Below are 15241 nucleotides of genomic sequence, written 5' to 3'. Positions count from 1 at the left end.
AGCACACAGGTGCCCTTTGCCAGCCATGTTCAAAGAGAGCACACACCACTCTTTTGAGGTGTAGGTACTGACATCATCTTAGTTCATCTGCCTAGAGCCATGTGGTGCTCATGTGTTTCATTGTTCTGCAGGGTGAGGAATGCGCCCTGTCCCAATTGGCAATAACTGTCTGCCAAAATGGTAAGGTCTTCCAGTGTGTCTCTGAACAGGTGGCTAAACTGGGCTTTGTCCCAAGTGAAAATCAATGCAGACAACAGGGCAAGGAGCCAAGACACAATCAGTAAGGATTACATACGGTGAATTAATATCTGGTACTTTTTAAGCTGTTACACAATAAGGGTACATAAGGCTACGTTAATTGTGTAGCTGAAGTCAAAGTCCCGTAACTCAGCTTGTGGAGCTGTCTACACAGCAGGAAGCTGAAGGAAGAACACTCTTCCTTCAACCTTCTTTACTCCTCGTTAAATGAGGGTTACAGAAGTCGAAGCAAGAACCCTGTTATTTTGAAATTATTTCAAAATAATGGGCTTACTGTGTAGACGCGCACTCTTATTTTGAAATAAATGTTCAGTGTAGACATAGCCTATGAGCCCTAGGCTGGTGACAGGATGTGCTGAAATTTGGAAAGTGTCATCTTTTACCTGGAAAATTGAGGCTTTTCCAAACATGATTCTGAAAGAGAGGCAATATTTAGGCTGGGCAGAATTTAATTTTTATACAATTTTAATGGACAATATGTTTATTTTAACCACTTTTTAAGATCCATATACATTTAAATTTTCACAGTAATGAGAATTTGAGGGTGAGAGGGTCAGGCAACTATTTAATGGCAATAGACATTGATATTTAAAAAAGTTAAAGCTTTATAAATTAACACAAATTGTCAGTATCACGGATCAAAATATATAAAGTCAATATCCTAAATCAACAAGTAGTTACTAATTTTTCTGTTCATTTGCTAGTCTGTTTTTAACCAGCCTAATTCAAAAATCTAAGATCTCTTGCACCATTTTTGTACATTGTCTACCTGAATATTTTGATTATTATAGATGGATTTTTTTGTCTGTTTGCAAGTGTACAATTAAATTGATCTATTGGCATTTAAAAATAAAAACTAATGTTTCCAGAAAGACCAGTAATTAATGGTTCCAGCAAGACCAGCAAAATTTTAGCATGTACAAGGCTTGGAGCCAGGAATTTGAGTCCTAATTTCACCAATGCTACTGACTTCTTCTGTGACCTTGGGAAAATCACTTAACTTTGTGTGTGTGTGTGTGTGTGTGTGTGTGTGTGTGTGTGTGTGTGTGTGTGTGTGTGTGTGTGTGTGTGTGTGTGAGAGAGAGAGAGAGAGAGAGAGATCACTTATAAAATGGGAGCAATAATTTCTACCTCAAGAGGTGTTGTGATATAACATTACCATTTTGAAATTATGAAATGTTACAGAAGGTTTAAATACTATTATTAGAATTAACAAGCCCAAGGTACTTTTTGCAAGGATAAGGCCACATTATATTTTAAGTGATTTTATTCTGCCTGAGTTCTCTGCTCCATTTCATTTTTACTGTGTTCCCTCTACCCCAAAACTGTTGTGTAGCATCACTGCACTCTACTAAACAGTTGCTCTATTCCACCTGAGAGTTGCCTGCATTTCATTGGTGGACTAAGTGATTTCAAGATGTTGGTTTATAAAGTACTGGGAGATGTTTTTCAGGGGAAGGTTATGCGTAAATGTAAACTAATATAAGTGAGTCTAAAAAAGCAGCTTTCCTGCATACATGGGTGGCTATGACTCAAAAAGCAGGAGCCAGTATTTTGAGCAGAAAATTAGCTGACAAATAGCAGAAATGAAGTTCTATATGTAAGGATGATGGGGAAAAAATCATTCTTCCATAATTCAATCCTCCCAACCCATTTTACAAACATTAGTAACATGCAAAATACAAATATTTATGAAGTTCACATATACCTTTCAGTACTCCACAATATTTTCACAATAAACATTATGTTTTAGTAATAAAGCCGTTTAATCCCTTTGCGCTGCCATTGTGCCGCACAGGTTGGGCACCCAACAGCTTCTCATTCTTCTAGTACTGTAATTATTGTCTCCACCCACTTTCATAAGAATTTTATAGTGGCGCTGCTGCAGCTCCATTTACAGTTCAAGGCTGCTTGGCTTCACCATTGAGAGCTTTTTTTTTTTTTCAGTCTTTCAATTAAATGCTTTAATTCACTCTGAAAACTTGATCTGCAGGCCATCAGCCTAACAAAGCATTCCCATAAAGTGGACCTGTTGTTTCTTTAGGGCAGGGTGAATTTTTTTTTTTTTTTTTAAGTTTCCAACATCATTCTCATTTCCAACACACTCTACACTGAACCAAGCTTCTGCAATGCTTAAAAGTTGAAACACACATAAAATTAAAGATGTCAATGTACAAATATACGCAGCTGACCAAATTTCTGCAGTTACTGCAAAACAAAAGTTGGCCTATGAACTTGACCAATGGCATGATGTCATCTCCAGATAGATTGCTGTCCCCCGACTAAACAGCAATGTTCCCTCTAACCTTTTCCATCCATGTGCAGATTTTTTACATTTGTGTACACAATATATTTTTATATGCACTGAGGCATATGTGAATGGGCACCACCAGTAGAAACACAAAACCTAGCTGTAGGTGCCCTGCTAATCAGCTGGAGAGCATTGGGGTCTCTCCTGAGCAGCCGTTCAAGCACCCAGCTTACAGGGAACACTGGGGGACAGTACTATTGATGTTGTAATACCATGTGGGTAATATAAGATCATTATTCTACTCTCACCATGTTCATGGAGACCTCCTTACTGTCACCTAGGTCCCGGACCTGTACATCTCCTGCATAATCTCTTCCATTTTGCTCAGTGACTTCCTGTTACATGTCTTTCCTTCTACTGCTTCCTGCACGATAAGTGGCTGTGGACTTTATCCAGCTAACATAACTGAGAATGCTAGTATGCAGATTAATCAAGAGGTTATCAGGAAGTAACTGAGCAAAAGGGAGATGATTCTTGAGATTTATAGGTCTGGAACCAGAGTGGCAGGAGGTAAGTTCCTAAGAACATGGGGATGATAGACCCTGGATGGCTCCACTAACAGCCACTAGATGGATGCAGAAATCATGCACTGGCCACATCTCCAATCTAATCAATTCTTTGTCCCATTCTAAAATTCATAAAATGCAAGCAAGGTTTATATTATTTTAAAAAAATAGAATACAATTAAGATCTATGGCATTCACATGTATTTAAAGCATGACTATTTTAAAACTGATAAATGAATAATCTCAGTTCTTAAATGGAAAAAGGTGATCCAGTCCCTCCCAGACAAACAATGGCACAGCAGCACCATTTGCACCATGACACACATTCTCAGAGTGACAGAGAAAACGTAGGAAGTCCCCGAGCAGTGAAGGAGGAAGGTGATGTAATGCCAGTGCATGAGACTGGGAAGTGAAACTGGTGAATGCAGAAATGAAACTGTCTCTACTGAAAACACTGTCAAATAGAAAAGTAAACAACTGAAAAATAGAGAGAAAATCTGCTACTATTCATACTCAGAGGGCCCACCAATTCAGCTCTTACTCACATAAGCAATCCTTATTCATGTAAGCAAGGATTGCTCTTCCAAGAATTGCAGTATAAACCCCTAAAATATTAGTTGTTACAGGAACATATAAAAAAGTGTTTAGGCAGAAATATGGTATTTGAGTTGACCATGTCCCATTTATGGCCTGTGTCTTAGCATCCCCAGTTATGCTAGTTGTTAGTGCTCTGCACTGGGATTCCAGTCTGCTTCTTTCTGAAGAAAAGAGGAGGCATTCACACACTAAAACAGATTATCCACTCTGCTACTGCAGGGCAAAGGGGGGAAAAATCCTTTTTACCTTGCTACCTGGGGATTTACAAGAGCAAGAGGATTTTTTAGGTAGCATACTACTATGGTAGCACAGGGGACATGGTTAGTACAAAGGTCTGTGACCAAAGTATTGTTGTATGCCAACACTACCTGTCTGCCAGAATTGCCCTATGGGGTCTGAATAGCCAGGCACAGTTTGGGTACATCTACACTGCGACTCTATTTTGGGATATATCCAGTATCCTGAAATAGATATTCCGCATCTTTGAAACAACCCCGTTGTTTTGAAATATAAGAGGCTCGCTATTCCAACATCCCTGTAAACCTCATCCCATGAGGATTAAGGGATGTTTTGGAATAGTGGTTTATTTTGAAATTACAAAATAAGCTATTTCAAAATTAACTCCTAATAAGCTACACAGCTTGCGTAGCTCAAATTGCATATCTCATTTCGAGCTAAGGGTGCAGTGCAGACGCACCCTTTTAGTCTCTTGTATCTGTTCTAAGTTGTCTAGAGGGCTGACCCAGCCCATGACTGTACCTAAGATCAAGATCTATTAGTTTAAAGGTCAAAATTGTGCATTTTAAAAAAAATCTGTGTAGTGGAATGGCTTTCTTACAACATTACATTAATGAAAATCTTCCCTATATGTGTAATATTTTTAAGGTAGATTGGATTCTAGGACTCAGAGAGGGTTATGGTGGTCCCTTTTAATATCTCTTATCTTCATTTCTGGAATTCAAAAAAAGCAGTCATGTAACACTTTAAAGACTAACAAGATAGTTTATTAGGTGATGAGCTTTCGTGGGGCAGACCCATTTCTTACTGCTTTTTTTGTTTTACCAAGATCAGACTAACATGGTTACCTCTCTGTTACATTTGGAATTCAGTTACTTAATATGCACACTGTGCTTCTAATAGAGTGAGATAAACACACCTATTTATAGCAAGAAGTCCTGTGGCACTTTATAGACTAAAAGATTTATTGGAGCATAAGCTTTCGTGGGCAAAGACCCACTTCATCAGATGCATGTAGTGCAGTGATCACTACATGCATCTGACGAAGTAGGTCTTTGCCCACGAAAGCTTATGCTCCAATAAATCTGTTAGTCTATAAGGTGCCCCAGGACTTCTCGCTGTTCTTGCAGATTCAGACTAGCACGGCTACCCCTCTGATACTTGACACCTATTTATGCTTCTCAAAATAATAAAGTGAAAACTGTTTCAAGCCAAATACAGACATGCGCGCGCACACACACACACACACACACACACACAAATATTCTGAAAAAACAGAGAAACTCCATCTAATTCAACATGCAGGACAATTAATTATAAATCCTGAAAGCATTTGATTTGGTCACTGTAGCAAAGATGGGTGTTTGGGTAGGGAAATGTGAGAGTACAGCTTGCATCTGTTGTTGATCAGTATGGGTATGTTTACACAGAAGCTGGAAGGTATATAAGCCAGACTGAGGAGATGAAGCTACACTAGCTTTGCATTGAGCTAGCCTCCCCCGATGCACGATCACATGTGAGACCCTAAGTGCATACGCAGAGTAGCTAGTCCCTGTCGCAACTTGTTCAGCACTATATTTTTAGCACCCTAAATTGATCAGAGCTAGCATGGGTCTGACTCTGTAAACTATATGCCTCCGTGCTTCAGGGTAACGTATCTTATGTACTGCTTCAGGAACAGAAATAAAAGCAAAGAGTGGAAGCCAAAAGCTGAGTTGCACCAAATTACTAGTGATCTGTGTTGCTGAGCCATTAGTATCAGGTGATTCAGAATCTTATCACACAGTGGATTAAATTCTGGGGTTCTTATCTGGAGCAGAGGAGGAAAGGCGGACTTTGGCCATATGGGTGAAATCCTGGCCCTACTGAAATCAATAACAAAATACCTATTAATTTAATTAGGGATATAATTTCATCCTATACAGGTAAATGTAGAAGTAAGAACTTTATGTAGTGAGACACTTGGAATTATCCAGTAGAAATGTTGCAGAATATAGTCATAAAGTTAAACTGATGGGATTACTTAGCTGGAAGGTACAACAGCAAGGGCTCCAAAATCCCACATTTCACACACACACTATTTTCATGTGGAAAAAAAGCCTTGATCTGTTGCAAGTGCAACTACCTGTTTATGCACACAGTTACTCAGGTTCTAGGCACACAAGCATTTGTACACAGTTTTTCAGGTGTACCCCTTGTGTTCTCATTGTCAAATGTGACCTATAGTGTAGTGACCACCATTACAAATTATGTAATTTGACAACAGTTACCAGTTGTGCATGACATAACTGTACTATCTCTTACACTTCAAATAATAGCTGTGTGTGATATATAAGTAATAACGGTTAACACAAGTTAACCCTTTAATATCTTCTACCTTTAACTGCAATTGTTCTCTGATAAGATGTCCACTGAATGAAACATGATTGGTTGCATCCTTAGTTGTATCAAACTGCCACTAAAAATAACAGGAAAAAGATGGGCATCTGAGGACAGAATTTTACCTTAGTTAGTTTTTCCTAGACTGTCACACAATTAGGTGGTGCATTTAAAAAGAAACATGCACTAATCAACAGCTAATTAAAGGTCAGATTCTACTACTCTTAGATAATCCCATTGACATCAATGGGTAGTAAGCTATCACTCAACATGAGTAGTAATAATGACAAAATGTTTCCCTAATGTATGGTTATTCATTGTGTGGGTTTGCATGTTTGTATGTGTGTATATATTGCACATACATACATCCACATATTTTACAAAAAAGTAGACATCTTTACTTTGGCATTTTGGCAGATACCCAGAGAAGTGTCATGAGAAGTCTGGAAAGATATATAATAATACTTTAGCATGGTTTAATAAAATTAGCTGAACACATAAGTATGAAAAAGTAGTAACAGAAAATATTGTATCATAATTTCTTAGTACAACATGGAAATTGCTCTCAGACCTCATGGAATTAGTGATAATATCATTTGTGTATAGTATTATGTGTTTTTTGTATTACATTTCATATTTATTCCATATTCCTTGGCCTTTCCGGAGCAAACATTCTTGGCTCCTTTCCCTTTTTTATTTTTGTTTTAGCTTGTTAAAATAATGCATGGTGATTACTTAAGAAAACCAATAATATTCTATGACAAAAGAAATTGTAAGGCAGCATATAGCTATAGTAATTATATCATCAGCTTCTCTTTCTTTTTTCCTCCTTGCCAACATTACTGGCCCAAACCTGAAGCTTTTACTATATTTTTTGTTCAGTCCTCATTCAGACATACCTCCTCAATTAAGCTGAGAGTTTTTCCTAAGAAAAGCCTGAATAAAAATGGGATGAGAGAGGCACACGTGATATAGCCTGAAAAATCTCAGAGGGGTATCTGTGTCAGTCTGTAACTTTAAAAACGAGTGGTCCTGTGGCATCTTAGGGTCCAGCTAAGTTTTTGTCGGAAAAAGGTACACAAAATGCGCTCTTTCCGACATTTGGCCTGTGTAGACTGGGCCAAATGTTGGGAAAAACCCCTTTCGGAAGCCCCCTTCTTCCTTGTAGAACGAGGAATATAGGGGCTTCCGAAAGAGCGTGTTTGCTCTTCCAGAAAAAAGTGGAAGAGCAAACACATTCCCTGGATACGGCGGAGTTTTTTCGGGATACCTTTGGTATCCCAGGCCCTTCTTCTTCCCTCCCCTCCCCCCCCGACGGTCTAGCCATACCCTTAAGAGAATAACCAAAATTTATAGGATCCTGAGCTTTCATGGGCAAAAGATGAATTGGAATGGAAATGTAATCTGATGAAGTGGGTTTTGCCCACAAAAGCGTATGATTCTATATATTTTAATTAGTTTCTAAGGTGCCATAAGACCACTCATTGTTTTTAATGATATGGCCTGCAATCTCTAAAGCTCTTCTCTAATTTACCCCATTGACTTCTCTTCCATAACCACAGTGCATACATACCAGAAGAAAGAAAACTGTCCTTTAAAAACATCTGGTGAGCCCTGCTGGCCGCCTGTCTTTGGTGTACTGTTTGCCATTCTCTGTATTTTGCCTGGATATGCTGCTTTGCATCCACACACATGATAAAAAATGCCTCCTATCTGCCAAGCCATCTTGTTCTTGGAATTACATCTCACAGGAATGACTAATGCAATAAACAGCACCTTTTTGCATGTGACTAGGTTGTTGTGTGGGGTTTGCTATTTTCCTGCCCTTTCCAAAGCTGCAAGCCCTCTCTCCAGCTGAACAGGCTGGAATGCAAGTCCCTGAAGACCCTTTGGGCACTAGATCAAACCTCATCCCAAAAATGCACAGGGAGAGCACTTCAGGAATCTCATTGCCCTCCAGGTCTGAGCCTTTACAAAAATTAAAAATCTATCTTTAACTTTGATGTTTTGATCACTGATGGCTCTAGAGAGCATTTCTGGGTAGTTTCTAATGCACCCATCAACATAATATGTGGGTACCATATACAAAACAAAGTGTTACATTCTGCCTGTTCAGAAATACAGTTAGTTCCCTTCCCCATGTTAAATTGTGGTTTTTGTTCATATGTATCATGGCGGGGATCTTGCTACCCTAATACTGGGGAAAATCTGATTGACTGAAACAGTAAACCTTATACTGTACCTTTAAAGATGTAAAATTGGGGCTTATATTGTTGTTGCAGGGAGTATATTCCAATGCCAAGGGCCCTCTGCTGAAAAAGCCCCAGGCTCTTAAAAGTTTTATCCTTGATACCAAGAGTTGCAGCATCCTTGATGTTAGGATCTGCCCTGGATAATTAGAGAGAGAAGGGCAGTCTCTAGTTAAAACTTTGCTCACTAACAGTGTTAAAGATAAGGACCTCATATGAGTTCATTTCACTATTCTCACTCAATACATCCACATATGCACAACAATTTCAATGCTAATTACTATATATTGTGTGCGCATGATCCCTAGTTCTTTTGTTCATGATCTTTCCATTCATGGTTTGTGGATTGTTTAAAAAAGGGGTCTCACCTCTTCCCATTAGCTAAACAAAGGGCTTGATACTGGGGAAATCTGTCAAGAAACTAATCTGATATTACTTTTAAACCAAAATTTAATAATCTGTTTTGACAGATTTTGTGTGTCTGCATACATTTCCATTTGTAATATGCTCATGTGTATCTAGGATAAAATGAGATCACATATTTAGGCTGCATGCTAATGCATAAACAGAAGGAGAATGTTTTGGATGTGCATACATCCTATGATTAGAGTCCTGCATGGATACAAAATTTGCATCCGCATCTGTATCTGCAAAAATGAGCTGCATATATACAGTGGATATCCACAAATTTGCATGGTTCTAGATACAAAAAATGTATCCCTATCTACATCCATATCTGCAAAAATGAGCCACAGATATCCACATCTGCGGATGTGGGTACCCACGGGTATAAAGCAGATATCTGTGGATTTGCAGGGCTCTACCTATCATTTTTATGCACGTGTTAACTATATGTCTGGTTGGTTCAGGTAAAATTAATTTGGATACATTTCTAGCTAATTTTATCTGAATCAACCAAACATTTAGTTACTTTTTAACAATATACGTATTAATGAGAAACTAAATGCAAACTAAACAAAATGGCCAGAGGAATTATCAGAGAGTAACAGTGACACATAGGCATAGAGTTATGTAGTTTTGTGGTTAACCAGCATGTGGTTAATGAGTAGACTTCAGTAAACAATAAAAGGTAACTGGAGTGTCTTCCTCCTTTTGCCAAATTATGTCACAACAACTACCATTATTCTGAAATCTAGTAAATTTTAAAGAATATAGTAAAGCAGTTTCAAGTATTTCTCCTGGCCCTAATTCTGCATGGTACTTGTTATGTTAATATTACATTTCACTACTAAAATATTTTTCTCACTTCTTGTGCTATGTGAAAAACCTACAGGAAAAAAAATAGGGGGACTTATTAGGTATGCTAGGGAAACAGTGAAAATGCCCCATTAAGTGCTGTCAAATGCCCCAGTCAAGACACTGGAAACATTATAGCTCAATGGAAATAGATTAATAAATAGAAAAGTATTATTTTTCTCTAATCTCTTTCCGTTATTCTCATTTTACGTGTTACTTCTAATAATAGTAGGAAAATATTATCTTAAAGAATCAGGATATGTTCTTTGGTTTGATGATGTCCCTTTAATATTAGTTAATATTAATTAACATTAGTTAATCTTATGTTTTTGGTGATCATTTCCTTGGGGAGTTTTTAATAGTTATTTTGACCCCTAAAAAGAAGGCTGAGTATTGGCAAGAAGACAAACACAATTGTTGTGTTCTTTCATACCATTTGGTATTTAGAAATACATCAAAAACACAATGGCCTTGAGCCTGGCTAAATAGACCCAAGCCAAAAGTCAGAAGTTGTAAGACATGGCTTAAAGCTGGCTTTCATGCCACCTTTACAGCTCCTCCCAACACCTGGAGTTACTTTTCAGCAGAAGTTGAACAGGTATTTGGAAGGCACTGGACTGGCATGCCAGTGACTTTTGAGTTTTAATTCCTGGCTCAGCTACAGACTTCTTGTGTGACATTGGCGGAGACACATCAGGCTTGTTTGCTAGAGGGGTGTGAATTTTAAAGCATATTAGCATACTGTGAACTAACTGGCCCATGTAGACCCTGCTGGTATGCACTAACATTTCCTGTGAGCACAGTAATATACTACTGTTTGGGAAGGGTCTGAACTAGCATGTACTAGGGAAATTTTAGTGCACTTCAGCAAGATGTATATGGGCCAGGTAGTGCATAACACATTGGTATGCTCTACAATTCACACTCCTGTAGAGCATGTCGCTGCACTTTTTAAACAAGCTCTTATTTAACCTGTGCTTTACTGCTCCATCCTAATTCACAGGGACATTGTGAGGACAGACACCATTAGTGATTATGAAGTGCTCAGATATTAGTACTGAGAGCTATTATTGGTCCCTAGATAAGAACTGCATTCAGATACTGTTTATATTGTAAATGTAACTCTCGTATTCTCAACACAAGTGGATGTATACTCACATCTAGATAAACAAAGCCAAGTATAACAATTGGAAGCATTCATCAAAGAAGCCCGAGACTTGGATACCAGGGGAATTTTGGAGATCAGCAATGAAGTGGATTTCTTTAGAGGTGGGGGGAAAAATGTACTGCATATGCCTATGCAAGTATAACCTCAATTATCTAAAATTCCTACTGTCCAAATCATAGTCGTGTTTCCTGAAAATTCCATGATTATCTATGTTCCCCATAGACATTCAGCTAACTATACTTGAGCTGGCTACAGCCGTACTGTCAGCCTTTTCTTTCTATAAATGCCAAAGTAACAGTTAATACTTATACAGTCAACATGCCACTAACTTAATAATCTGAAGTATATTAGGATAGTAGAAGTGTTATTTCATTTGTACAAATGAAGGTAAAAGGAGTTAAAACCAAAACAGAAGCAGATATATTTAAATGCATTATACTCACAAGGGCATAAGTCATAATTTCTTATCTCCATTTGAACCAGCAAAATGACTAGTTTTCAAAATTCAGAACTGTGGTATGCACATATTATATCTGAAAAGTCTTCCCTACAACTTATACTGAAATCCACCATAATAGCCTAGCAAAACTTTCCATAGAAATCTAGGAAGCCAAAAATCCAGCTTTTCCCACGAAGGGAATGAATGAAAACACCTGAGTTTGTATAAAATAGTCTTGGGCAGGGTTAAAACGGGGGGAGGAAGTGGAGGAAATCCAGAACAGTCAAATCTTTATGTCTTCATGGAAACTTTAATTCCCTTTAGACACACTATAGAGATTTTTTGTATCTGTTCTGTATAATTTCTTGGAGCTATGGTTGTAGACTTTTCTTCATTTTAAAGGATTCCTGTTTATTCTGTAGAATTGATCTAACACTAGCATGAACCATCAACAATGGGATTTTCAAAGCTTCCTAGGTGTACATCTACACAGCAACGTTATTTCAGAATAACTGATGTTATTCCAATATAACATAGTGTGTTATAAGCCTTTATTTTGAAATAATGTCGAACTGGAGAACTTCTTAATCCGATTCATGTTAACCCTTATTTTATGATGCGTAAGGGAAGTTGAAGGAAGAATGTTCTTCCATCAACTTCCTGCTATGTAAGACAGCACCAAAAACCAAAATAAGCTATTTCGACTTAAGCTACGCAACTGATGTAGCCAAAGTTGCGTAGCTTAATTCATCTTTAGCCTTGCTGTGTAGATGTGCCCTAGGGGACTTGAACACCCAGTTCCCATTTATTTTAATGGGAACAGAGTATTCTGATTCCTTAGGCAGCTTTGGAACTCAGTCATAATTTATAGGGCTCTTTGAGCTAAGACTACAACAAGTATAGATAATTTGTAAGGGGTAGTGCGCTAATTTAAAATATAACTGTCCATCTGTAAACTGAGTATTTTACAAAGTATACATATCATTACATGTAAATCAGTTCATTATACATGCTTAGAGCAGTAGCCATCAGTGTTCCTGTAAGCTGTATGCTTGGGCAGCCACCTAGGAGAAATTCAAATGCCACCCTACTTATTAGCAGAGCATCCACAGCTGGCTGCATTGTTTCTATTAGTGGTGCCTATCTGCACATGCCTCGGTACACATATCAAAATTTATTCTACACATGTATTGAAAAAAATTGGAGGGGATATTGGTAGCCATGTATGGGAATGCACAGTCTTGGATTTCCCTGAAATGGAGGTGAATAGCTGCACTGTATGGGCAAATATATAATGAGAGGGACTAAAATATGATGTTTCTGAACTGCTGAAAATTGCAGATACAAATTCTGTCGATGCATGGTGTATTGTAATTATCAGTAAATGAGCAATGTGCTTTCCTGTTGCAGGGAAGAGCTTCACCTTAACCATCACAGTCTTTACCAATCCTCCACAAGTAGCCACGTATCACAGAGCCATCAAGATAACGGTGGATGGACCTCGAGAACCCAGAAGTAAGTGATCTAGTAACAAGTTAATGCAGGTTTCAGATCCCATATTAGAACAGGGGTTCATTATCTGTCAAATTAAATGCAGCAAAAACTAAGATTCATTGGGAGCAAAGAATATACTTTGCACTAAGGCTATATCATTAATAATTTTAGATGTTTCCCTAAAGCTTTGTTTTGCATACATGTATTGTGTTTTTCAGAAAGATAATTAAGTGCTCTGAAATTGAAGGCAACAAACTTGGGTATGATTTGTATAGTACACAAGACCAAAGGGATATTGGTTAAAGAGAAGAAAGGGAGTATTTTATGCAGCATTTCCTGGACACTTTGACTTTCAGAAAACCATAGAATTTTTTACATTAGAAACCGAGATGCCACTGATCTAGGGGACAAAAGCAAAAAAACCATTTTTTTCAGAAAGATGACAACTGGCTGTTCTTGTATATAGTTTATTTTGCCTCATGCTGGTTTATAACTTAGGAAAACTGTAATTGTTAAAAACAGCCCTTCAAAAAGACAGATGGAATTTATTCCACTGGGGCACACATTTTCACAGACAGTTGTTCTTGCCAATTTTTTTAAAACATTAAGTATGAATAGAAGATGAATGATTTGATATCTGTAGGGACAAATCCACAAATTTCACACAAGTACAGTTTTAAAAAAAACAGATGTACAGTCATCAGATGCTTGTGCAATACATGCTCTGCTTATTACCACGGGCAATAATTAACCTCAGTCACTAACCTTAGAGTAGAATTTTTCTATTTTTTATCAAAATGCCCTGATGTAAGTTGAGGTTTGTGGTTTCCGTTTTTATTCCCTCTGCACATTTGGCATAGGTTCTAACTGTTGCTTAAGAGAAGTCATCCCAGGAGAGGAGAACAGAAAAAAATGTGAACACTCATTTAAGGGTGATCCTTGCAAGCTAGGGTTATTTATTGAGCGTTGGAAGACCAATGAGATTTAAATGGCTAAACATAATAAGTTAGTAGGCTTTAATTTGCCTTTTATTCTTAATAGTTGCCTGAAATTATAGACCAGATTATCTGCAGGAACAAGCTATATTACTGTATGCCATATTGAAGATCAGACTTAGTGGTTTTTAGGATTCGAGGGTAGCCTTTGGAACACAGAGAACCTTTTCTTTTTCTTTTCTTTCTTTTTCGTATTTTTTTTAAATGCTTGCCCACATTGTTCCTGAGAAATATCTCTAGAAAACAAGCAACTGTGCATGCAAAACGGGTATTTGTATATGCAAATACCAGATCTGCGAGCACAATTACCTGGCTGTGTTCAGATTTTACAGATATGAACTTGGCCATAGGCTTTTTGAATATGTGTTTGATAGGGTTCTAAGAAACAATACTATTTTGCTGATCTACCTGCTGATTTAGATCAATTTCTCAGTTGGTATAATAGTTAATATTTAATAAGGTTTTACATTTAAGAGAGGAAGTGAAGAAATCATCCATACTGAAGCTACATATGTATCTTCACAATTCAAATACATGTAAAAGCCTTGTATGCAATTTCAATTTGTCATAGAGAAATCAAACGTATAAGTTGAGTAGTATACACAAGGAAGTTTTATTCACATAGTAGTAAGGAGCCAAAGAGGTCAAATTTTCTTTCAATAGAGACACAAACTCCCATTATTGCTAGGTAATCTATTGTGTATAAAAGAATAGAATTTTCTAATTTTATTTGCTATAAAATACTGTAGTTTGATATCTAATCAAGGGTTTCTGACCTGCAATAACTGTCGCATATGTTTGATATCTGCAATACTCTTTAGTTGGATAAAATGCAGTGAACTCTATCTATTGAAGGGCCTAATCCAGACTTACTCAATGCAGTGAAGAGAAAAGCTGCTGTCCAGAGCATGCTTTATAACAGGTTTATGTGTAAACCTCAGTTTTCCTAAACCATCTCTGGTCACTTGATTTTTTTTAATTAGATTGAAAACTCCATTGTCTCATTGTATTTGGTATCTCTCATAACCTTCAGGCAATTGAGGTGGCACTGAACCATAACTTATTTTTAAATACCATCTCATTCTTTGTGGTTATGGCATTTTGGGTTTGTTGAATCAATTAGATCAGTTTGGATAAAGTCCTCTGTACAAAAGTAGTTTGCATTATTGCTATCTGAATCAACATATGTGAAGGGGGTTTCTTGTTGTGCATGCACTGTGTTGCAGGAATTGAAAATTACACTGTTTCATGGTCAGACTCTTGCTATGTTCAGACCTGGACCAGTATCAAAATAAGCACTGTTGGACAGAGGGACCTTGAAAGATGTAAGAGCCAGTATCTTGAGGCCTGC

At 37.5% G+C, this 15241-nt stretch overlaps 1 protein-coding gene across 6 annotated transcripts in view; it reads left to right on the top strand.

Moving 5' to 3' along the window:
- Window positions 1–15241, top strand: part of RUNX1 (RUNX family transcription factor 1) — a 241364-nt gene that overhangs the window by 165356 nt on the left and 60767 nt on the right. For all 6 annotated transcript variants that reach the window (XM_075911479.2, XM_075911467.2, XM_006126006.5 and 3 more), the window contains one exon: window positions 12812–12916. In XM_075911479.2, coding sequence (XP_075767594.2) covers window positions 12812–12916 — 105 coding nt within the window. The remainder of the gene's footprint in view (window positions 1–12811; window positions 12917–15241) is intronic.

The sequence above is a fragment of the Pelodiscus sinensis genome, chromosome 1 (genome assembly GCF_052426305.1).
Source record: "Pelodiscus sinensis isolate ZL-2025 chromosome 1, ASM5242630v1, whole genome shotgun sequence".
Taxonomy (NCBI): Eukaryota; Metazoa; Chordata; order Testudines; family Trionychidae; genus Pelodiscus; species Pelodiscus sinensis.
This window is presented reverse-complemented; position numbering and strand designations above follow the sequence as displayed.